Source organism: Anas platyrhynchos, chromosome 18, assembly GCF_047663525.1.
Source record: "Anas platyrhynchos isolate ZD024472 breed Pekin duck chromosome 18, IASCAAS_PekinDuck_T2T, whole genome shotgun sequence".
Lineage (NCBI taxonomy): Eukaryota > Metazoa > Chordata > Aves > Anseriformes > Anatidae > Anas > Anas platyrhynchos.
In genome coordinates, this window is record NC_092604.1 from 6,304,187 (window position 1) to 6,326,945 (window position 22,759).

The 22,759-nt window shown below is 54.8% G+C and overlaps 1 protein-coding gene across 12 annotated transcripts in view; it reads right to left on the bottom strand.

Annotated features, from left to right (window-relative positions):
* Positions 1-22,759, bottom strand: part of ASTN2 (astrotactin 2) — a 331,775-nt gene that overhangs the window by 60,640 nt on the left and 248,376 nt on the right. The window contains exons 20-21 of one of the 12 annotated variants that reach the window (XM_072025078.1): positions 8,367-8,438; positions 7,885-8,084 (exon numbers count right to left, since the gene is read on the bottom strand). The exons of 9 other annotated variants lie outside the window; for them this stretch is intronic. In XM_072025078.1, the coding sequence (XP_071881179.1) occupies positions 8,047-8,084; positions 8,367-8,438 (110 nt within the window). In that variant the 3' untranslated portion in view covers positions 7,885-8,046. Of the gene's footprint in view, positions 1-7,884; positions 8,085-8,366; positions 8,439-16,204; positions 16,627-22,759 lie in introns of those variants that run through there. 2 more of the 12 variants (XM_072025079.1, XM_072025080.1) reach the window with 2 other exon arrangements.

Consider the following 22,759-nt stretch of genomic DNA (forward strand, 5'->3'; position numbering starts at 1 on the left):
GGGATGAAGGCATGTCATGTCAGCTGGGGCGGCTCACCTTGCAAGGACGATGCACAAAACTACAGCAAAACAAAACAGAAACATCCCGGGCTTGGAGAAATCCCAGTGCTTTTGTCTTGAGAGACCACAGGAGCAAACATGAAAACCCTCCGGTGAGCCAAGCCAACGGGGAGCTGTGGTACAGCAGGAGCAGGACACGTTCTTGGCTGACCCGGGGAAGCTAAGGTCTTGCAAAACCATACAATAATAAATCAAGGGGTACTCGTGCATGTAGGCACACACGTGCACCTGCACACGTGCCGGGCACAGAGCAGAGGCCGCAGTGCTCCCCCCATGCTCGGTGGTGGTGGAGCCACCTTGGACTCAAGGCAGCAGAACAAAGTGCAGGGAATTTTGGCTCGCTTCGGGGCAAGGATGGGACCCAGCCTGGGGACGTGCCCAAGGACCCCCAATGCTCCCCTCCGCTGCTCCTTTGGGGATCCCAAAGGGTCCTGAAGCTGGTGGCCCCCCAACCAGCAAAAGGCTTGGGCCACCCTCATAGAGCTACAGGAGTTCCCAGAAGACCAGGCTGTAATTATGAGCAGGACCAGTCAGGAATACTAGGTCAAAAGCGGTTCTCCAACAAAAAAAATCCCTTCTGGTTAAAAATAACAGGTTTAGAAACAGGCATAGAGTTCAATGAAATTTTGTTTCGGGGGAAACAAAGCGAGGCAATGTCTTTGATAGTGTTGAAACTGCCCCATTACAACATTTTTTGAATGGAACAATGCAGTTTTAGCCTTCAAAGAGAGTTTCTTAAACACAAAATCACCAAACATTAAAAATATTAACTTTTTAAAAGGTCAGGAAGAGAAAAACTTCTCACTTTCTCACAACAAAGCCTCTAAATTAACCCTAAGTAGGTTTTATTGAGGACTAAGGAATGGAAGTTGGGGGCTATAAAGGGGAGATTTTCTTTAATGGAATATTTCAAATGATTATAGGAGGGAAAAAGGGGGAACTGTTCCCTTTCGTCATAATTAAATACATGCATTTTGTGTGTATATATATATATATCTGTGTACATGTACTTCTCTTCTTTTCGGACTGAATCTCCAGCCACTCCCCAGGTTTAATTAATCGTGCCGGGTACACAAACACGGCCCCTGCACAGGACAAAGCACAGTCCCTGAGCAAACCAAAGGGTGAAGGAGCACTCACGGGTGAAGCATCTCGCTTTAACTCACACAATGGGTCAGCAGCAAACCGGCAACCAGGGTTAGCTTCATACCCGATGCCAAGTACGTGAAGGAAAAGGCATTTATAAGGTGATGAGTGAACAGTCAAAGAGCTGTCTGCTTTGGGCAGGGCTGGATGTGACCATCAAAGGTGGTGTGTGCATGTGTGTGCACGTACGCACGCCCATACCCACCTCCCGGGTGGGGTTAGCAGCCATCGGTGAAACTACCGAGAAGTGTAATGGAAAAATAAAATAAAAATAATAACAAAAATCAAAGGCTGAATCTTGTTACTAGCCTGTATTTCTTCCCCCTGCCCCAAACACAGCAATAAAAAGAGTAAATTAACTTTGAGGTATTTTTTTCCTCTTAGTCTAGTATAAGTTTCAGATGATATGAGAAGCTTTTATATATAATCTAGATTTATGGCTTTTTTGTTTTGCAACTGAAATGTTGGGTTATGAAAGAGAAGGAAGTTGTTTTTTGGTCATAAATAGAAAACATGCAAATAGAAAATCATTCAGCTATTAGTTTTGCAAACTTGATCCATGCATTTGTGTACCTACATAACCACGCACGCACACACGACGATACAGAAACAAACCCCACGCTGCTGCATCACGTTTCTACAACATATCTGTGCGTACTTATAGAGAACCCACTTACTGCCTTATTTTGGTGTTTGAAAACCTGCCAGTAAAAAGCCAAAATGTCAGTAAACACGGTGGATGCCGTCACTGTTTCTCTTTGCAGGTTGGTTTCCCTCGTGTACAAAGGTCAGCTCCAGCTCCAACATAAATTATTACTGCCTACTTGACTCATAATAACATACCCAAATAATAGCCAACACATGCTGGATGCCTTATGGATGAAAAATCTCGATCCCGAAGAACTGGCAATTTAAAAAGCTCACTTGGATAAAAAAAAAATAGGAGAAGAAGTGTCCTTGCCCAGGTTTTGCAGGCGGGGCAGAGCTCACCACTCACTGGGGGAGCACGCAAAGCCCGCGGCACGAGCCTCCACCTCCAAGCCCACCCCATGCTCGCCCTGTGGCATGGAGGAGCACCTGGGGCCGGTTTGTGGAGGCAAAACCTCTGCTAAAATTCAGCCCTAGGATGCTTTGACTTGATACCTGGCTGGGGATGCCCAGGTGGGTGTAAAGGCCGGGTGGGAGCAGCATCGGGCCGCACGCTGCCTGCCACCTGCCCCTGCCCCAGCCGAGCACCCCCCGGCCTCCTGCCGCCCCGCACCGTCCCCACGAGCCCATCGGCAGCGCTCGCTGGCTCTAACCCTGACGTGTAAATAATGACAGACCATTTCCACGGCTTTCCAGCCTATTACACTGCTCTTTGGACCTTGCCTCCGATCAGAACAGCAAACCTGTGTCCCTGCGTGACCCCCCTGGCGCAGCCAAAGCAAACCAACATGCTATATTTGTTTTCCAAGCCCGGGCCAGGAACGATTCCCGTAAGGCTCAGCCTGGCTTAATGGAGCTGTGTCTGTGCTGTGCCTCTAAGCCTACATTTGGCAGCGGGGCCTCGCCTGGCTCGGGCGGGCCGCGGCGGTGTTTGCTGAAGGTAACTCCGAGGCGAGGAGAAGCGGCAGCAAGCGGCGATGGCGGGGAGGGGAGGAAGCAAAAAAAAAAAAAAAAAAATGAGGATGAGGGACAACGAGGAGGAGGAGGGGCAGCCGGAGGGTGCTCCCGACCTTCCCAATGTATCGCGGCTGTTCGGAGACAAAACTTGGCTGTACAGCAGGTTTCCAGAGGAGCACAGTGAGAGGACAGCTGGGGCTGCAGCCCGGCGCGAGAGCCGGGAGCTCCTCGCCCGCCTGCGTCACGCCGCTGCCGCATTCGCCCCGCCGGCCTCTTGCTCAATCGCCGCAGCAGCCGGGATGTTTTCCTTGGAGGAGGCGGCTGCTCAAGGGCAGGCTGTGCTCAGGGGTGGCTGGGGTGCCACCGACAGGGCCCCCCCTGGGTCACTGTTCTGCTGGGTGACAGTCCTGGCTTCCCTTGTGCCACCGTCGCATGCCCAAGCCGTCACAGAGCTCTGCTGTGTTTCCTTGCCCATCCCTTTCCCCAAAGCTCATGTTCTTGAGGCCTTGGCTACCTGGCCCCCTTCCAAAGGAGCATCCTGAGGACTGCACCCGGCATGAGACATCCAGAAATCGCTTCTGGGGCCTTCACACAGCCAGGCAGCACACACACCCTTCCTTACGCCCAGCCAGCTGTGGCTTCCAGTCACTCCAAAGAGCAAGGATAGAAATCTTGCCCTAAAACAGATGAGATCCTGAGGTTTTTTTCATCCCATAGCCCTCCCCTGCATGCTGGCAAAGCCGCTTTCCACACTGCCCAGGCACCTGCTTTAGTGCAGGGCTCTGTGGCTTGCCGAGGCCTGGTACCAGCAGAGAGCCACAAGCTCAGCCCCACGCACCACTGCCCCCGACATCTGGGCATGGAGGGAGATTTTGCTCAAGAAGGGATATTTGCCAGCAGGATTTCCTCACTGCCAGTGCTCAGCAGAGGAACAGGCAGGTTGCTCACACCAATGACACCTGTAACACACAGTCATGGCCTGCACTTAACAGGCACTAAGGTGCTAATTATAATTTCAGAGCAAGTCCCATTAATTGCATCACTGAAACCCAGCTGTCCCACCATACCGTGCTGTGCAGCCCTGGCGTGCCAGGAGCCTTCCCTCCAGGCCCGGTGCACCCAGCACGAGTGGTGCCACCCTGATGCGGGACAGGAAAATCTTTGGGGAGGATGAGGAGAGCACGGCTGCTGGGCCCGAATCTTCTACCGAGTGCTGACACGGGTCCAGAGCAAAGCAGGAGAAAGGAGAGACACTGAATCTGCAAAGTTTGGCTCAAGAGCCAGAGCAGAAGCTGAGCTTGCTCAAAGCTTGGATGTATTCGGACCGGGAAGAGATTCAACTTATTCGGAAGAGGATGGCCATAAAGTTTGGACCCAGAACTGCGCTGCTATTGAGTTTGTCCTGTTTGAGTTCCAGGTTTTTGCTGGACACGTAGGTGGTGGTGTCCCTGTCCTCGGAGGAAGGTGTACGGGGCTGCTCCCGCGTGGACCCCTCACTGCTCCTCAGCCACCTCGACACTGGGGAAGGAGACGGGCTTCTGGCTGTGCCTCCGGGACACAGAGAGGTCCTCTCACTGCCTCGTGGGCAGAACTGCTCTGCGTTCTCCAAACAAGCAACCTCCGAGCCCGGAAAAGGCTCATCAAGGCTGGCTGTGAAGAGGATGAGACATCTTCCTCTGAGAGTCCTCAAAAACAGCAAACAAGCTACCCAGAAAACCACCGAAGAAAAACATCCAAGAGGTCTGGGTGCCTCTAACACGCCCCAGGAAGGGGGCCGGGCCCTGCGCCACAAGGCTCCACTTGGACATCTCCAAGGGCAAGCCCAGGGGACACCAGTGGCTCCTGGAGCCTGAATGCTGCTTGTACCTGTGGCACTTGCTCTCACCCAGCCCTGCTGCTGATGTAGGGGGTGTAGGGGCATCACTTTCAGCCACTAAAAACAGGATGTAACCGCTGGGCCCTGGCACAAAGGGGCTTCAACAGCAGCTCCTGCACTGCAAGGCTGCTGAAGGCCTCCGTCCCTCAGCAGCATGGGCAGGCAGGGAGAGGCAGCTAAGCTTTTAACGGAAAACGTAAAGATTTTCCATGAAAACAAACCCTCTACGACAACAAAACTGGATGTTCTGGCAGCTTTCCCCAGCGTGGCACTGGGCAAGCAAAAACTATTTCCCTGCCACCTCCACCCTCGACGGTCCTGCTGTGGGGACAGGGCTGCGTGGCACCTCTGCCGATCCCATCGGGGATCCCACCGGGATCATCAGGGCTGGGACACAGCCTCCAAAACCCCATCAGGGTGGGAGCACAGGGCAAGACCCCCAGCCGCCCCCAGCCGCTGCCCGATTCTGGACACGGGAGGGAGGCGGCGGTGGCGGCCCCCGAGCCAGCCGGTGCTGCGGCGCCGCGAATGGCAGCGCTGGGGCTGCCTGAGTTCAGAGCGACCCAGACGGGGCCCCCTCGGCTTCCCGGCCAAGGCAGGACGCAGCAGCCCAGCTGCTCGGGCTTGGCTTCGCCTTGCATGGCAGCTGGGGGGGGGAGAGCCAAGCGTGGGGAGGGACGGGACGGGGAGCGCGCGCGCACACGCACGGGGGGCTGCAGGCGGCCTCCCCGGCTTGAAAGAAATAAATAAATAAGGCCGGGCCGGTAATTAGAAGGTGAAATCAGGACATAAAAGCAGCAGAAAGTCATCTCGGAGGGTGCTTTTTCTTTTTAACGGTTTCACCAAGATTTTTGCTTTACCCCAGGGTGTCCTTTGCAAATCAGGCCTCACTGCAAAGGCTATTGGATACGACTCTGACGTCAGCAGGGAAAAGGTCCCCAGACTCTCATTAGAAAGGGGAAGAAAAAAAAATCCATCTTTTTTTTTTTTTTTTTCCCTGACCAATTTAACCTTTTCAGAACAATAAACAGGCTGGTTACAGGACAAAACCAAACAAGCTGGAGGGCTGCGGGCTCGGCACGGGGACGGGAGACGGCGTGCGGGGAGCTCGTGCCGGGGTTTGCGCTGGCTCCGGGGCTGAGCTCAGCACCACAGCTCAGCACCGTCCTGCCCACAGCAGCACGGCCTGGCCTGTACGAGGGGCTTGCTTTTAACCCCTCGGTGAGCAGGGACGACGCTGCCTTGCCTCTCCCTGCGCCAAACCTGCCGACTGCAACCCTGCGGTGCTGGGAGGAGGAGGAAGGAGGAGAGAGGTGGTCAGGGGCACCCAGCAGCAGCACCTTGAACACCCCTGCACCTCCCACCCGTTTGGGAAGGTGTTAGGATGTCAGGTTTCACAAGACCCTCGCACACAGGTGCTGCACAGGAGCAGCATGTGTTTACCAGCAGCCACACACGCTGGGAAGGGAGCAGCTCCTCGCTGCGAAACAACAGCCTCTGGAGACCGAGGCTGCTGTTTTGGGGGGATGACAGAGGTGCAAGGAGGCCCTAAGGGGCCAGGCTTGACCAAGAAGGGTCCCAGCCACAGAGATTGTGCCCAAGCCTCTGGCAAATAACAAATTTAACTTTCATGATGGTGAAGGGTCACACCTTGAGCAAGCAGGCTTTTCTGAAGCAGAAGGATGAGGTTTGTCGGTGTGTGGGGCAGCGCTGACAGAGCCTGGCCTGAGGTGCTCGGGGCGGGCAGTGACCCAGAGGGAACAGCTGCTCCTCGCGGGGTGTTTTGGGCCCCGTTTCCCAGCCATGGACAGGCAGGTGGCGGCGAGCAGCCCTGGCAGAGCCGCTCCTGAGAATGGGGCTGCTGCTGCCCTGACACAGCCATCGCTCTGGGGTGGGGGAACGCTGCTGAGAGGGACAGAGCCAGCTGATGGGGATGGAGGCAGGAGGGACCCAGCTGCCCTCCCAGCTCCACCAGTCACCCCAGGACCAGGCTGGCTCTCCTGGGGGCTTCTCATGGCTCCCTCCATGTGTAACCTGGTTGTCTCTCCTTTCTGGGCTCCCTTCTGCCCTCAGCAACCCCTCACCCTTTCCTTTGAACCAGTTCCCGTGCTGCTCACACCATAAGAAACCCAGTTCCCACCTGACACGGCAGGACTCTGCTCTCAGAGAACCCTAAAGCCCGAGTGCAGCCACCCCACACCGCTCGAGGACTTTCTCCTCGGCCCTCACAGCACCATGGGGGCACGCAGCCCTTCTCCCTGCTGCGGCCCCAGGAGCGCCCCGGTGCCAAATACCTGCTGCCCCAGCTCAGCTGTGCTGGCGAGCGAGGCCGAGCGGCTTGGCCAGGTCCCCACCCAGCCCCAGCCCTCCCCACCCGCCCGCTGCGGGGTGCAGGGGAGGAAGCAAAGAGGCCGCTCGCTTCCGAGCTCGGCCTGGCTGTGCAGGGTGTGTGTGAGCTGGGCTCCTCGCTTCTCCTTTCCACGTCACTGCCCGAAGTGCAAGGCCTCGCCGCCATGTCCCTCCCCTGCTCACCCCTCACCAGCACCATGGTGCTGCCACCCCAGCTCAGCCCTTCCCCGGGGTGCACTGGGCTGGGCAGGGTTTCCAACAGGCTGCGGGGACCTTTCTGTGGCCGGCAGATGACAAACAGCCCCTTCACAGCAGGGCTCACAGCTCCGCAGACGGAGTCCTGGCCATTTTCTCATCTCCCACTGAACGCAGGGGTCAGCAGCAGCAGACAGAGGAGCTGGTGCTGTTGGTTTGGGGATCAGGGTGTGATGCCCTCTGAGCAGCCTTCCCTTACCCTGTGGGTTGGTCAGAGAGCACCAAAAGGTGCCACACCTCATCAAGGAGAGGGGGCAGAAAACAACAGGGGGTCCCTGGCTCTTATCACCACTCGATCTCCAGCCTGCACCTTTGAACACCTTCATTTTGGTCCCTGCAGCCTCCCTGCTTACTTTCCCCCTCCTACCTCCTGCTGTGGCTAAGCCCTCATCCCAGCCTGGCTCAGACATCACCTTGATTTTACCCCGGCGAGGCACACCGGGGGACGTCTGCTTGCCAGCCCCAAAAGGGGCTTTGTGCTGCACGGGATAATCCTGGGGGGGGGGGGGGGGGTTGATAAAGATCTCCTCATCCCCATGGAAATTGAGCCATGTTCCTCACATACCTCTGCTAATTCAATTTTACACAGTGTGAATAGACCTGCCAAGCCTTTATTATTCTTTCTTCCCCATAAGGTTGCTGCAGAGGGGTCCGGCGGGTGGAGGGGAGGGTGGGCGCCTGCCCCGGGTGTCCCCTGGACTCCTCGTGCGCCCCCAAGCTCCATCCCTGTGATCAGTGGCCATGCTCAGTGCTCCTCAGGCATGTTTTGGTTCTCTCCTTTCAAAACACAGGGCTGAGGATGGAGGAAAAAAAAAGTCTGAGGCAAATATGTAATTGCTTAGAAATACCTGGGGCAGGCAGCGGTGGATTTGGGGTTTAGGCGAATATAAGGGAATAAAGCACTTGAGAGCAACAGAGCGGGTGCTACAAGTCCTTATGATCCTCTATAGCTATTCTTGGTTTGCAGTGGTGTCTGCAAACACCTCTGTAACACCCCAACAGACCCATTCAGAGGTCTGGGAAACCAGTAGCGAGCTCAGGGAAAGCTCACTGTCCTGGACAGGCGAATACTCACACAAGCACATGGGTTTCAGAACAGCCTCGGTCTGCTGGAGCCCTAGGTCTGGTCCAGTGCCCACAGCTGACGCTGGAAAGCAGAGAAACGGACTCGAGCCACCAGAGCTGGAAAACCCAACCTCTACCTGCAGCTTGCCTCCTAGCCTGGGCATCACCACCTCGGACTTGGGCTCCTGCACGTGGTGCAGGACACACAGGGACACAAGTCGTCCTCTGGAAAAATAGATTCTCAGTTTCTAAAGAAAAACAGAATCTGAGCCATTTCTCCCCCAAAACCTGTCCCAAATGGAACATGGATTAATGAGTCCATTTGGTGACCAAACACAACTGTTCAACCAGACTTGGAAAAAAAGCACACCAGGACACACAAGTGACAAGATATTTTGACTAAACTACCACCAAGGGCGGGCAAATCTCCTCAAGCTCCAGTTTCCAGAGATGACAGAAGGAGGAGGAAATTAGAAAATGAATAAGTAAATACAGTTATTAAATAAACACACAAAAAGGAGGAAATTCAATATTTACAAGATTTTTTTGTTAAGTGATAGGAAAAAAAATATGAACCTTAACACAAAAATTATTGAATGCATTTTAAATTTAACTATTTTAACGTATTACTGAATCTCTGATGTACTTTATGCCTGCAAATGGCAAGGCTACGCTAAGTAGCTGCAATATTTCCAACCTGTCCTGGCTACTTGAAATGCCAGTCAATGAGCTGAAGCGACTTAACTTTCACAATCAATAGCTCGGGCTTTTTTCTTTCCCCCTGCCCTTTTTTCTAATTTTCTTGCGAGATTACCCACTAGTTTTCTCTTAAACCTGAAATTACTCTTATCCATTCCCTACATTAGTTCCACACTGAAGCTATTTGTTTGGGATTAGTTATTCTTACCCGACTGGAGGGGTGCTGGGAGGATTACCTGGAGTTTGCAGAGGGCTCTGACGATGGAAAGCACTATCTAAATGCTAAGTGTTACGAAGGCAGATGAGCTATTTACTGATCCCGATTGGTAATACCCCCCCCTCCAATTTGGGCTCAGAAATTGAAAGAGCAGAATTCTTTTTTTGGAGAGACAAATAGTGGGAGAAGGCCAAGACGAGGTCCACAAATAAAAGAAATCCTAAACCATCACTTAAGGTCAAAAAAAAGGGAGGGTTGGCTTTATTCCTGGCGAGAGCACACGCCGATGATGCTGCAGGACCCGGAGCCGGGTGGGTGCAGGGGGGAAGAGAACCGCACGGGGGGCGATCGCCCCTCCTCAGTCCAATTTAATCGATTCCAATCATTCCTTACACAAACCTCTCTGGCTCATCTGGCAACAACACGCCCCATGGCTCTACAACAGAGAGATAGACCAAGCTCCTCTTATTTACAGAGAGGAGTTTTACTGATGCGCCGTGACATTTCGCCGTGCGGTGGTATTTGATCGTTTCATCTTACAGTAGCACCTCGAGGCCCCCAGAGAGCTCAGGGTCTTGTTGTATGAGATTTTGTACACATAAGTACCCAGAGACAGCTCCTGCTTCAAATACTGTCACCATCACGGCCCCACATCAGCTCTGTGCAGGCACAGATGGGGGAGATAGAAAAAAAACTATCACCAATCAACCCTTGTCCCCACAAATTCACGATGGTGTTTATGAAGGTGGAAGGGTTGGGGGGAGTATGGCCCCTTGGTTTCCTCAGCACAGCACCAGCTTTGAAACTGCACCCTGCAGCCAGAGCTGAACCTTCCCTGACACGGCCAGGCAAGGTCGAGTGGAGAAATGAGGGAGAAGGGCATGGGGATGAGGCAAAAAAGGGGCTGTTTACACAGGGTGAGCAAGTTTTGGGAAAAGCTTTGAGCAAACACAACAAGGGGATGGGGACAGTGCAAGAATCCTTGTTTACAAGCCTATTAAATAGGCAACAAAAGCAACAGTTGAAACGGTGGGAAGAAACTCAGAGATAGGCAAGAGGTCAACAACAAAGCTGGGAAGCGATGCCCAGCGCTTTACAGTCGAACACGGGCACCGGGGTGGGATTTTTGCACCTGCTGTTGGTCAGAGCTTGCTGGTGTGAGCAAGGAGCCCGACCTGCCTCGGGGGGAAGCGCTCGCATCTGCCCAGGAGGATTTTCCAACGAGCACCAAGGCCCTGGCCCATCAGAGCCTGGCTGCTCTCTGCTGGGTGTTTTGGCTTGCCAGCACTGTGCCGGGCAAGGCAGCAGCTGCAGGGCTTGTGCTCAGCACCACAGCTGAGGAATGGCCACAACAAAAGGCCGTGCTCTGCTCCAGGGATGAGCTGCTCCACAAAACCAGGGGCAGGGCTCCTCTTGTGCTGTTCCTGCTCCATGGGGACATCAGGGTGGAGGTGAGCACCTCTCCAAAAAGCGCTCGGACCAGGAGGAGGGAAGGAGAACAGTGATCCGGATTAGATCTGGATTAGCCAGTGATAACATGTCCAGAAGTCAGTCCTTTTTCTCCCATTTCCTTCATCTACTAGGTTACCTAAGAAAAGATGTCACCTCCCCTAGCAAACCACAGCTCACTCGGTATTTCCACACAGTGGAACTGAGCAGGAAAAAGAGCACGCGAGCACCGAGAGCATCCTCACACACAGAGCTGCCACCCCGCGGCTGGACACTGCCCTGGGGACGGGAAACCCTTGGCCACAGGCAGCGGAAGGAGAGGAGACGGCGTCCTGCAGCCCCCGCGCTTCGCCCAGCAGGGACCCAGCTCTTCGCCCTCGCTCTTTTCCCCAGCCAAAACTATTCCATGAATTTGACCTTAGCTTTTGTAATAGTTTGGGGGGTGACGAACGTGGCATTTTTGACGTAGCCAGTGTTTGTGGAAAAAATAAAAACAAACAGGAGAAAAAAATAAATAAATAAGCTAACACCCAGCCTCAGAGCGTGCTGTGTTTTGCTGTGGTTGGCACTCGCAGCCTGCGGTGAGGATGACACAGCGGGGTGGCCAGGCAGGGCACCGGGGGACAGGCTCGTCCTGGAAGGGGCACCTCTGCTCCCCAGGTCACCACAGTGGTTGGGCACGTTCACCTAGAAATGCTTCTGGAAGCATTCAGCGTTGGTCTGGGGTGGATAACAGCTCAGTTCAGCCTTTAATTCCTTCTGGAAGAAGTGTTGCCCAGCCTGCCTGGCTTCCCACCCCACCTCGGGCACATCCCCTCGCCCCGCTCTGCTTCAGTCCCCCTGGCCTCGGCTGTGGGAAGGAGCAGCCCTGACGCACGCCGTGCCCGGCACAGCAGCGCTTCCACCCCAGCCCTACGGCACTAAGAGACCCGTGAAACCTCTTGGAGGCCTCTTGGGAAGCGCTTTCTTCATTATTCATGAATGAAGATGAGAATTCTAATTGGGAAAAGGAAATCTCTCTGGAGATCAGCTGCTCCAACATGCGTTTTGCTGATTGCTCCTAAGAGCGGAGAGAAGGGGTGAGCTCCTCTCCTCCGTCTGCACGCAGAACAGCATTTGCGAGATAATTTGGTGGTCACAGAGGACTGGGTTTTATTCCTGAATTGAAAACTGGCTATTAAACATCATTTAAAGAACAAAATAAAAATAAAACAGCAATTTCTTTTTTTATTCTCTGCCTACCATCATCATTAACCTTCTTTCTGCATAATATCCCTCTGCCAAGGAACTCCATCCGAGTAATAAAATTTTAGTGCATGAACCTTATCAGTGCTCTGGAAGGGAGTATTCTTCTCATTTCAGGCAGGGAAACCAAGGCACAGGGAACTGAAACGACCTGCTCAAAGTCACACCGAACATTGTTAGCAGAGCCAGGAATAGCTTCCGTGAGCGCTGAACCCCTGGGACGCCGCGCGCCCACAGGTACGCGGCTCTTACAGGCCAATTAGCTTTTATGGAAACGTTTAAGGAAACATTTCCTTTCACAGACTCTGCCTGCTAATTTACTCCCGAGCTTTGTCAGCCGCGAACGACAGCGTGTTACTGCCGGGCTGCCACGGCGCAGCTCCAAGAGCCCCTTCCCTCGCTCCAGACAAACGCACTTCCAGCAAAGATAGCTGAAAACGCAGAGCGATGCGCTGGTAAGAAAAGGGCTCGAGGAGTTTTTTTCTGTGTGCCCATGCCTGTTAATGAAATCTGATTGCAGAGACTTCATCAGAGCAGAGGGCTCTGCATAAGCAGCCCCTGCTCGTGCTGCACGCTGCTCAGAGCACGCTTTGCTCTCCAGCACGCAGCTCGGTCCAGGTCCGCTCCGTGTGCTGGGGCAGAGCCCATTTGTCACCTCGATCCTTCCAGTCCCCACCTAGGTCCTGCTTTTGCAGAAGCCAGGAGAGAAGCCCAGGCAGGGCAAGAGCAGAGCAGGGCAGCGAGGACGGGCGCGAGCGAGGCGCAGGAGCAAAGCACACCCTGGTTTGCTTTCCGCCTCTCGCCGCGGAGAAACAGTTAACGGGTTGCAAGGTTTCCACCCTTCCAGGCCGGAGCCTTTTCCTCCCCTTTCGAGTGCCCCCTGCCTTCCTCCTCCAGTGCCTGGGAAGCTGTGACTGCTCTACACCGCTGACACCTCGGCTGCTCTGGAAACCCATGAACTGTTTGAGAAAGGTCAGCTGGCAGCCTCCGCAGCCCCGCTCCTGCCTCCCCAGCCCAGCCGGCCTCGGGCAGTGCAGGAGCCCCCTCTGTAGGCAAAGACCCTCAGTTACCAGCAGCCCCTTGCTTCTTGACATGCTTTTTTTCAGCAACATCCCTTTTCGGCCACCCCAAAGCAAGCCCCCTGCCGTGGGGATGGCGGGACAGGGGGCTCCGTGCCGGCTGGGTCCCTGCTCTGCCCCTCATTAGGAGGTAGCCCCAATTCAGGAGATGCAAACCCATGCTGGACAGCCAGCAGGACAGCAGATCTGCCATCAAAACAGGCGATTTCTTGCCAGCTTGCTGCTGGCAAAACATAACAAGCACGCCTCCGTACGGCTCCGGGCTTCAGCGCGCCTCCTAGGTCCAGCGCTGCCCTCCCACCCACCTCTCCATAGCAGTCACCTCCTTTTCTCTGCTCCCCGGCCAAACCCGAGCTCCCCAACGCCGCACGAGCACACTCCCTGCCCGTGCTATGGGCTCCTGAGCTCCCCAGCCGAAGGAAACCTCCCAGCTCCATCCCTGCTCCCAAACCTCCTTGCCCCAGCCCTGCCCAGCGGCCAGCTGAGGCTCCCCAGCATCGCCACGGCCCCCCCAGGCTGCGCGGCTCCAGTTCAAAGTGACCCCGTTTGGTCCATTAAAAATGTGCAAAATCCCCCCGGGCGGCCGCTGGGGCCAGCAGTGAATTAAGGGCAGACGCCAGACTGGAAGTAGCCGAGGCAAAATTCCTGCCTGGCTGCAAACGAGCTCCGTCCCTCCCCGAGAGGAGCCTTTCTGGGGGTGGGAGGCGAGGAGCCGAGGCAAGGGCTTCTGGCAATCGTTATCAGGCACTGCTCCCGCAAAAGGGTTTGACCACAGCTTTTAAGAAAATGTGTGAATTCGCCCGTGTTTACTGCTCTGTCCTCACCAGTCCGAGTGCCTCCTCCTCGGAGATGCTCAGCCCGCGCTCACTGCATCCCTTTTTATACGGCCAGTCCTTCAGCACCCCTCCTGCTCGCGAGCACATTTGCCAGCAGCATCAGAAGGATTTGCTAACCTAGAGCAAGCGTCCCCATTTTCAGATGGCTTCTAGCTGGGAGAAACACCAGCCCTTTACACAAAGCCCCGACTGCTTACTATTGCTCAGGCAGACATGCGTCCCATGACAAATAGGAGGGAAAGCTAAGAAGAAAGGCTGCGAGGATCTAAAGCCAATTTGTAGGCACCCTGAAATAACTTGATTTCTGTGGTGTCCCAAGATAACTCCTGTCTGAGACATAACATCACTCACTCTCATTTGGAGAAGTTTCAGCACGCAACAAAAATATCTCAGGCTCAGTAATGAGGCAAGAAATCGTGCTTACGTAGCTGAGCAAGTAACATCACTCAACTTCCCTGTCCTTGCGGCAGAAGAAAAATGATCGGAGAATAAATTAATCCTAATAAATGTAGGATTCTGATCAGGCATATATAACCAGCCGTGCGTCTGCGGGATGAGCAATTGATGAAGTCATTGCTTCGAAGGTGCCTTGATGCAATTAGTCACTTGTGAAACACGCAGCAGAGGAGAAAATCCCGTTCCTTTTGTTAAGGAGCATGAAAATGCTCCACGCATCGGAGTGATTTATGGGCTCCAGGGCAGCAAAATTAAAGCCCACGGCAATTAGGGTTGTTCGCTCAGTAAGCTCGGGGATGAAAGGCAGAGGGGAGGGGAGCGAGAGGATGGACAGGAGGCAAAAGGGCCGGATGAAGATGAGATGCCAACGCCACATTTCTGTGCTGTTGGTTTTTAACAGGGATTATTTCCCCTTTGCACAGCTCGTTACGGGGGGAAGCAGGCTTCACATGTAAAACCGGTGCCACTGGAGATGAACCAAGCCATTAATCACGAGCATGAGTATCCGCAATTAGAGCTGCTGGGAGTCACAGGAGCAAGAGTCAAAGGCTCTAACAGGATTACGGACAGAGCTGGATTGTTTTATGGCTAATATTAGCAGATAAAGGGAACCTGTCACGTGCCCGGGGAGGCCAGCTGATGAGGGCTGGGGCGCAGGGAGGAAGGAATTTCCCACCTCCAGCCCCAGTTCTGGTGTCCGCAGCACCATCTGCCCACAGATGTGGGCACCTCCTTGCAGGGTAGAGCTGCCTGACTTGGCCACACCAAACAGGGTTGGTGCCAGTGCAGCTGGGCACGTTCCCAAAAATTCACCAGCTGCTCGCAGCTGGGGTGAGCACAGGGTGCCTTTTTGGCTGGCGGTGGAACCCAGCCATGCCCAGAGCACCCTGAGTCCCCCCTCCCGGCTCACATACTGGTTTCCGTCCCTGCTCCCAACAAGCCCCAGCATCGGGATGGGACTCTGCACACACACACAGAGGCAGGGCAGGCACCAGAAGCGCTCCCCAGATGCCAGGGAGGGGAGCACGCAGCTGCCCTTGGTGCTCCTGGTGCCCCACTGTAAGCAGTTAGGGCTGCCCCTCTTAGATCATCCTTGAGGGCTTGCAAAGAAAGCTCCTCAGCCTAAATAAGGGGGCAACGGGCTCCTGGGTTCACCCCCGGGTGGGTGCTGAGTCCGGGTGTGCAGTCAGACACCGTCCCAAGGGTCTGACAGAGGAGACCCCATCGGCTGCGGGGTGCAGAAGGACCTTGAGTGAAGCCAGGACACCAAGGGGGAATGGTCCCCACGGTCACCGCATGTTGTCCCATCAGGGTCCCCAGCGGTGACCATCTCCCCATCCACAACCCTGGGCTGCCCCAAGGACAGCAGCTTGCACACACCTCCCCGGGGCTGCGTTAGGATGGGGCAGACCCCAAGGCTTCTTCAGTGCCCTGGGGAGCTCCTGCTTGCCTCGGCCCCTGGCAGGATGGGCACACTCGCCTGGGTCTGACACGCTCCATTTACCAAAAAGGCACTGAGGTTGCCTACAGGAACGGGGAACAGAACTGAAAACAGCCTGAAGCCGAGTGTAAAATTCTGTGGCTTGAGAGGAAAAAAAAAAAATCACAGTAAATATTAACTGTACATGAGCTTCGACCACTTCTTCTTAACTGGCTCCTCTGAACAAGGCTCCGCAAACAATTTCTGGCCATTACTGCTGAGTGCCTCAATTTCCCAGGCTGTACAATGAAGTCAGCGAGATTTATTGATTTCCACAGATGACACAGAGGATAAAGGAAAGCCAAGTATTATCTGTGACTGCGTGCAAGCCCTCTTCTCCCAGGACAGCCGCGGTGCTCGCTGCTCTGCACTCCTGCAGTCAGTGTCCTCACACATGCACACACATGTGCCAGGGGGCAGAAGGCAGTGGGGACCCCCAGGCGTACCCTAACACCCCTGGCTCGCCAGTCCCCTGGGACAGTGTTTAGGGTTAGCACCAGGGAAACAAATCGTGAGCCTCATTAAAGGCAGCTAATTGACCAGGCTGCACAGGACCACAGATCTTTGAGGTTCAGGTCTTACCAGCGGGTGTAAAATGCTCGTGGTGGTGAGGCCAGGCCCAAGGACAACAAAGCAAGTGTAGGAGCCAGGCTGCTGCATGGGAAAAGGAGCCAACGAGGTATTTCCTACCCCAGCTTTGTCAGGGTGAGTCACCAAATCACCACGAAAAACCTCGGGGTTTCACTCCAATGGCTGTGATCAGAAGCTTCCCTCATTAACTCAGCGGCCATCCCCTCTCTGCCATCTCCCTGTTAACGAAAGAGGAGCGAGGGCTGGAAGCAGCGCTGCAGCCCGCAGCCAGCTCTGTGTCAGCAGATCTCACATCCAGGAGCGCTGGGAGCTGCTCCCAGGGCAGCCTGCAGGGTTCACCCCACACACCAAACGGGGCTCAGCACACCCATGGGGGATTTCCCTTTGCCAGTACCCCCAGGATGCTGCTTTGGTGCAGCATTCCCAAGTAGCACAGCCCTGAAACACTCAGGTACGAGCTCGTCTTGCCAGCTTTGACGGGACTGGCACGAGGTCCTTCCCCATGTACATCTATCACACGGGACAGAAGAAAGTGTGTGCCGACATGCCCACTGCCGTAAGTCACCCACCCTGGACCACTAAAAAACTAAACCCCTTCCCTCTGACAAGCCAGCAAGGAGGAGGATCTCACTGTCCAAGTGACACCAGCTCAGAAAACGAAGCTGTTTCTACCCCAGGGTTCCTCATGACACAATACCTGTCTGGGGGAAGGAAAAAAAAAAGAAAGGTTTGTTCTGTTCACAAGCCCCAGCAGCAGGTCATCGCTGCCCACCCCTCCCTGTTTCAAAGGGGAGGTCGTGGTCCTGTTCCGTGGAGCAGCAGGATTACAGGGGAGGAAAGAGTTCAGAGGCAGCCGCTCCCAGCAAAGACCAAGTCAACGTGATGCTGAGATAAGACCGCTCCTTGACCCCTCCATCAGTGGGAACCCAGCAGGGGAGTGCTGCAGAATATCCCCTCTATCCCCCATAACCCAAACTAGCCACAGCAGTATTTCCTATTTTGTCTCCATAACCTAATCTGACCCCCTCTGGGGTCTGCAGATTAATATCTGAGAAAGCTCCCAAGTCCAATCACCCAATTACGGGGAGGAAAGGTTTATCCTATCCAAACAGCGGGCGGTGTAACACAGCCCCGGCTGCCCCCTCCCTCCTGAGAGCCCCATCTCGATCCCCAGCAAGCTGAACAAACTGGGAAGGGGTCACAGGGGAGACAGGGAGGGTCTCTCCCTACTCCTGTATCACACGAAACCTGCGGGAGGAGCAGCTATTTTAATTGGCAAATCCCCCGACTCAAGGCTTAATCCCTCTCTGGTTTTTGCTTCAACTTCCCTCGCTCTGAAGCAAGGCGGGGAACAGAGGCAGCGCCGCGCCTCGAGCCACAGCATCCCGCAGCATCCCAGGGAGCGGGGAGGCAGGGGATGGGAGGCGGTGGTCCTCAGGGCACACGGGATGAAGGGACAAAGGGCCACCTAGCACGGAGCCACCTGGGGAGCAGCGTGGGTTTAGAGCAGCTTTGGCATTGGTATGGCAGAGCAGGATCCCGGCTGGGAACAGCTGTAACATTCAGGGCAAGGCTGATTTACCACCCTGGCTTCTGGGACTGTCCCCAGAGTACCTCCTGCACTTCAAACAGGACAGGACAGGTTGTTAGGGCACCTTTGTGCCTCCTTTCATCTCTTTCCCACCTTTATTTCTATCCAGAAACGCACAGAGGGATGCTATCTAACTGCCTGGATTGCATTTCAGCCTCCTGACAAAATGAACACACGCACGGGAAGCCCCAGCAGCAGGCAGAGGACTGGAAAGCAGCTTCACCGCCCCGATCAGGCTCCCACCTCAGGCTCTGGTTAGCCAGAAGACCACGGGAAGCCTCCAGGAAGATCCAACCCTGGCAGGGAGGGCCGGCCGGGGTGTATCTCACACCCAGCTTTCCGCCCCGAGCAGGGTCGCGCTGCACCCGCCGTGCCCCACATTTTCCAACTCCCTCTGGGCTGCGTGGCCAAGCACCAGCTCTGCAGACACAGCCCGAGCTTCCCTCCAAATCCCAGTCACAACTTATTGACTAGACAGGCTTTTCTAATCAATGAAGGCTCCCACGTACAGGCTGCGCTGACGCGCTCGCACGCCACGAGCAGTCCAGCCGCGTTAGCTGCCTTCTCTCCTGATGCTTTCTGACAAGGCGGATTTGTGGCCTTGACTTTTCCAGATCAGGAGAAACTTTATCCTAGGGGATAAAATTACAGACCTTAAAAAAAAATAAAATAAAATGAAATACCCATGCCTGGCCTCGTTAACTGCCATTTAAGAAGTTCAGAGCCCTCTCTGCTAGAAGGGAGCATCTCCAGCTGCCCGGTGCCGCGAGGCAGAGGTGGCTCCGAGCGCAGAGCCCTTGGCAAGCTCCGAGCCCTCGGCACCATGCAGGCTGCTCCGTCCTCCGGGGCCAGCCCCAGCTCCCCACCTATGAAAGGATTTGGGAGAAAATGAAGATAGTGCCCGGCTCTGTCCAAAAGGTGTCTGGGCAGATAAAAATAGAAGCCTGGAACAACCCTATGGAAATGTGAATTAATGAAATGCTTCAGCAACTGACTCAACTCTAATTGAGGGCTGAGAGCCCTCCACCTCCCTTCTGCTTTCCAGGATACAGAAATGACACTGGTAGGTGGAAAATAACTACAGCTGTCCCAGTGGGAGAGAAGTCAGTGCTTCACAGCGAGCGTAATGGCCAAAATTAAGCACTTGCTTGGTGTTATTACACAACACAGCCCAGGAAGCAGCTTCCAAAAACTTGACCTTCTCTTCAAAGGCTTCTTTTTGAATCAACTTTCCTGTTGTTAACAAGTGAAGTGGATTCAGTGCTCGAGTAAGGTCCTCTGGGCATTGAAAACAGCTTCACCCGTGTGCTGGTTACAGAGGAGGCGGCAGCAGGAGCCCCGGCTGCTGCATTTCCACCCCTGGCACCCGAGGGAGCCAGTCCCCCAGTCCTCACCTCTGTGCTGTTACCATCAGCCAAACACCCCCTGCCCGAGCCCACAGAGGTCCACGAGGAGCCAGCAGGTATGGACAGAGGAGGAGATCAGCAGTGGTGGATCACCAGCTCCTGGCCACCATCAGGTCTTCTCCACTTTTGCTCAAAGACCCTTCCGAACACAAGCCAAATGCACAGATGCCCCTGAGAAGGCTGCAGAAGATGTGCTCTCCTGAAACCAACAGACATTGTGGCTTTTTTTTTTTTCCTCCAAACTACGGCTCTGATCCACCAGTCCCAGAGCTGGTGTCCTCTGGGCCTACTTAGAAACAAAAAAGCCATCTACAAATGTGGCACCTCCATCAGTATGGAGCGTTTTACCTCCGAAGGACTTCACAGTGACAGTCAGTATCACCCACACGAGATCATTAACATCTCTAACAGCAACTGGTTTAAAGACTCCAGCCCTAATACACTCCATGCTTTGTTGGCATTAATTAAGACTCTGGATGTTCACGTAGCCCCTGACCTCAAACTCCCACAGCTTTTGAAGCACAATGTCACCTCTGCGGTGCCCAGCCCGCTTGGAAATAGGGCTCTCCAGATTATTTTAAGGAAGTAACTTGGTTTAAGGAGAGCACACCGACTCCTTCCTGACAGGCACAGTGCTTGTTCTGGCCAAATCATTTTTTCTCCCCTTCTTCTAGTCTGTGGCTGCTTTTCACACGCCTAGCAGCACAGCTTGCACACAAGGGGGGTGTGGAAGCGTTCCACAGCCGGCTCTGCACGGCCCCTGCCACGTCAGAAGGATGCTGTGAGAGCACAGCAAACAGTTATAAATAAGACACCCCAGCCTCTATTCGGAGCGAAACTTGCAAGTGTACAAAGCACAAACCTGCTGGTTTGACCTATTTCACTTTCTTTTATAGGAGATGCGGATTCAAAGAGTCCCCTGCAGAACAGCAGCGCGCTGGAGGAGCCTGCAGTGGTGACACACGGGTTTATAGAGCCATTCCCTCTCCTCCTGCAAGTTATCCCACCCAGCCCGTCCCCCTGGCGCTCTGCAGCTCACCCAGGGGCTCTCCTCCCTGTCACAGCCCTGCTGCATGCAGCCAGGCCGTGCTGGTGTAAGACAGCCCCTGTGAGCCCTGAACAGCCCAAGGCTGCCTTCTCCTCCTGCTCCAAGGTCTACACGACCTCCAAGAAGCGCACTCGGCAGCCTGTGCTGCTGTTCCCCTCCTTTCTTGGAGGTCCCTGTTGGGACTCATCCTTCTGGGACGTGGCGGCACGTAAAAGCACACAAGAGGCATCCCCTGCTGTGTGCTCCGTCCCAGCTAACGTCCCACAGCATCCCCAGCTGCTGGCACACAGCAAGCTGCAGAAGTGAAGCTTCTGCAAGGAAGGACAGAGGAATCTGGAAGGACAGAGGCAATCACAGAATCACAGAATATCCCGAGTTGGACCCGTAAGGATCATTGAGGCCAACTCCTGGCCCCACACAGGTCTACCCAGAAATTCAGGCCATATGACTAAGAGCACAATTAATCACAGCTTAAGAGCCCTGACAGAACTGAAGGCACTGGGCTAGGGCACTTCATTGCTCTGCGTTTTCCCCGTTCTACCCACTCGGCTGCTGGAACACAAGCAGGAGGGGACAGCTCCGTGCCCAAGGAACGTGACCCCTCAATGCTGAGGGTCTAGTGCTGAGTAATTCACTGCCCAGCTCCCACGACCTCAAACAAATCATTTATCTGTGTCTTGGGGGTCCCCATCCTCCACCAAACGTGGGAGAACCCCTTCCTGCCTCAGCAGCTCACAAGGTGCCGTGGTGGGCACCTCCCCAGGCCCCTCCATTACATCCAGGGACTGCCCACGGGGCAGCCTGCTCCTGCTGCTGGAGGAGGGCAGCAGGGAAACGTGAGATGGAGAGAGCACCCTCGGTGCTTTTTCTAGAAGCAGCCCCACAGTTTCCACCCTGGAGCATTGTGAAGGGGCTGCAGGATGGGTGCTGAAGGCAGCACTGGGAGCAGAGGATGCTGGCACAGGCTGCTCTGGGGGCATCCAGAGAAACAGCAGCACTGCCTGGGCACTGCAGGAGGAAGCTCGCAGCGGGGAGCCTCTGTAAAACCTCTCTGGGTAGGGGAACATGTAGAAAGAGACAGAGGAGCTCAAGAACATCACAGCAACATAGCCACCAACCCTAGGGTGGCACAAACTCTGCTCACAGACCCCAACCCATCACACAGCCAAAGCCCACAGCCACTGCCCCGTCCTCCCCCAGCCCCGCTGTACACGTACTATGAATGCAGTTAAAGCACTTTTTTTTTCCCCCTCTAATTTCCAAACCTCTGGCTAACACTGCTCTTTTTGCCCCCAGGCTGAACAGCCACCCCACCACGGCGAGCAGGAGGTGGGATCAGCCATGTCACATCACCACCCCCTTGCACCCAAGAGGAGTCAACCATCGAGGAGCCTCTGCATCACTGCAACCCGAGCCACAGAGCCCAGCCGGTCCCCTCCTGCCCCCTGAAGCCCCACGCTGGGTGCATCAGTGCCTCCCACCCACCATGGCACAGAGCAGCTCCATCTGTCCTGGCACCTGGTACACGTGCCAAAACAGAGGCCTGGGGAGACGTGCATGGAACAGAGGTGAGGAGGAGGATGAACCATGGCCAACACCACCCAGCCTTCACCAACTGCCACCTCCACCTGTGAGGCTCTCGGCAGAGGGGCTTAAGGCACGGTGAGAAGAACACAGCAGCAGGACCCAGCCTCCAAACCCGAAAACAAGCGGCCTTCTGTCCTCCGACCCCACCCTGGCTGGAGGACGCAGCGCCCCACGCACAGGAACGTTTCCCATGGCAGGGCTCAGCTCTTGCTGAGGATCTTTGATGTAAAGCCACCACAACGAGCCCTTGTGATACCCCAGGTCCCTCGTCTGATAGGGGCAGGGACACGGGCTGGCTACGGCAACCAGGCCAGAGAAATAAAAAGCACTTTGCACGGTGGTCACGTTATCCCCTCATCCCTCCCCCTCATCCCCTTTGGAGCTTCTTAACTTCAGAAACCTTCCTCCAGAGGAGTGTTGGAGTGACAGAAAACATTTTCCAAGCCTAATATCAGTTCCAGATGTTCACAGCCATTTCAGTTTGTACCTCACCCTGTAAAACACATTTCTCTCTCTCCCTCTCTCAAGTGCAGCGCCTGCTTCGTCCATGACATAATGCGCTGGCGGCCTGGCTGCGCACACACACGCGCGCCTGCGCCCTCTGCGAGAGCCTCATGTTCAAACAAAGAGCATCACTCAACTACAAAGCCGTCGCACACATGGAGTTATGAGTAATTTCCACAAGTTTTAATAAACAGTTTGGGATGTAATTGCTCTCT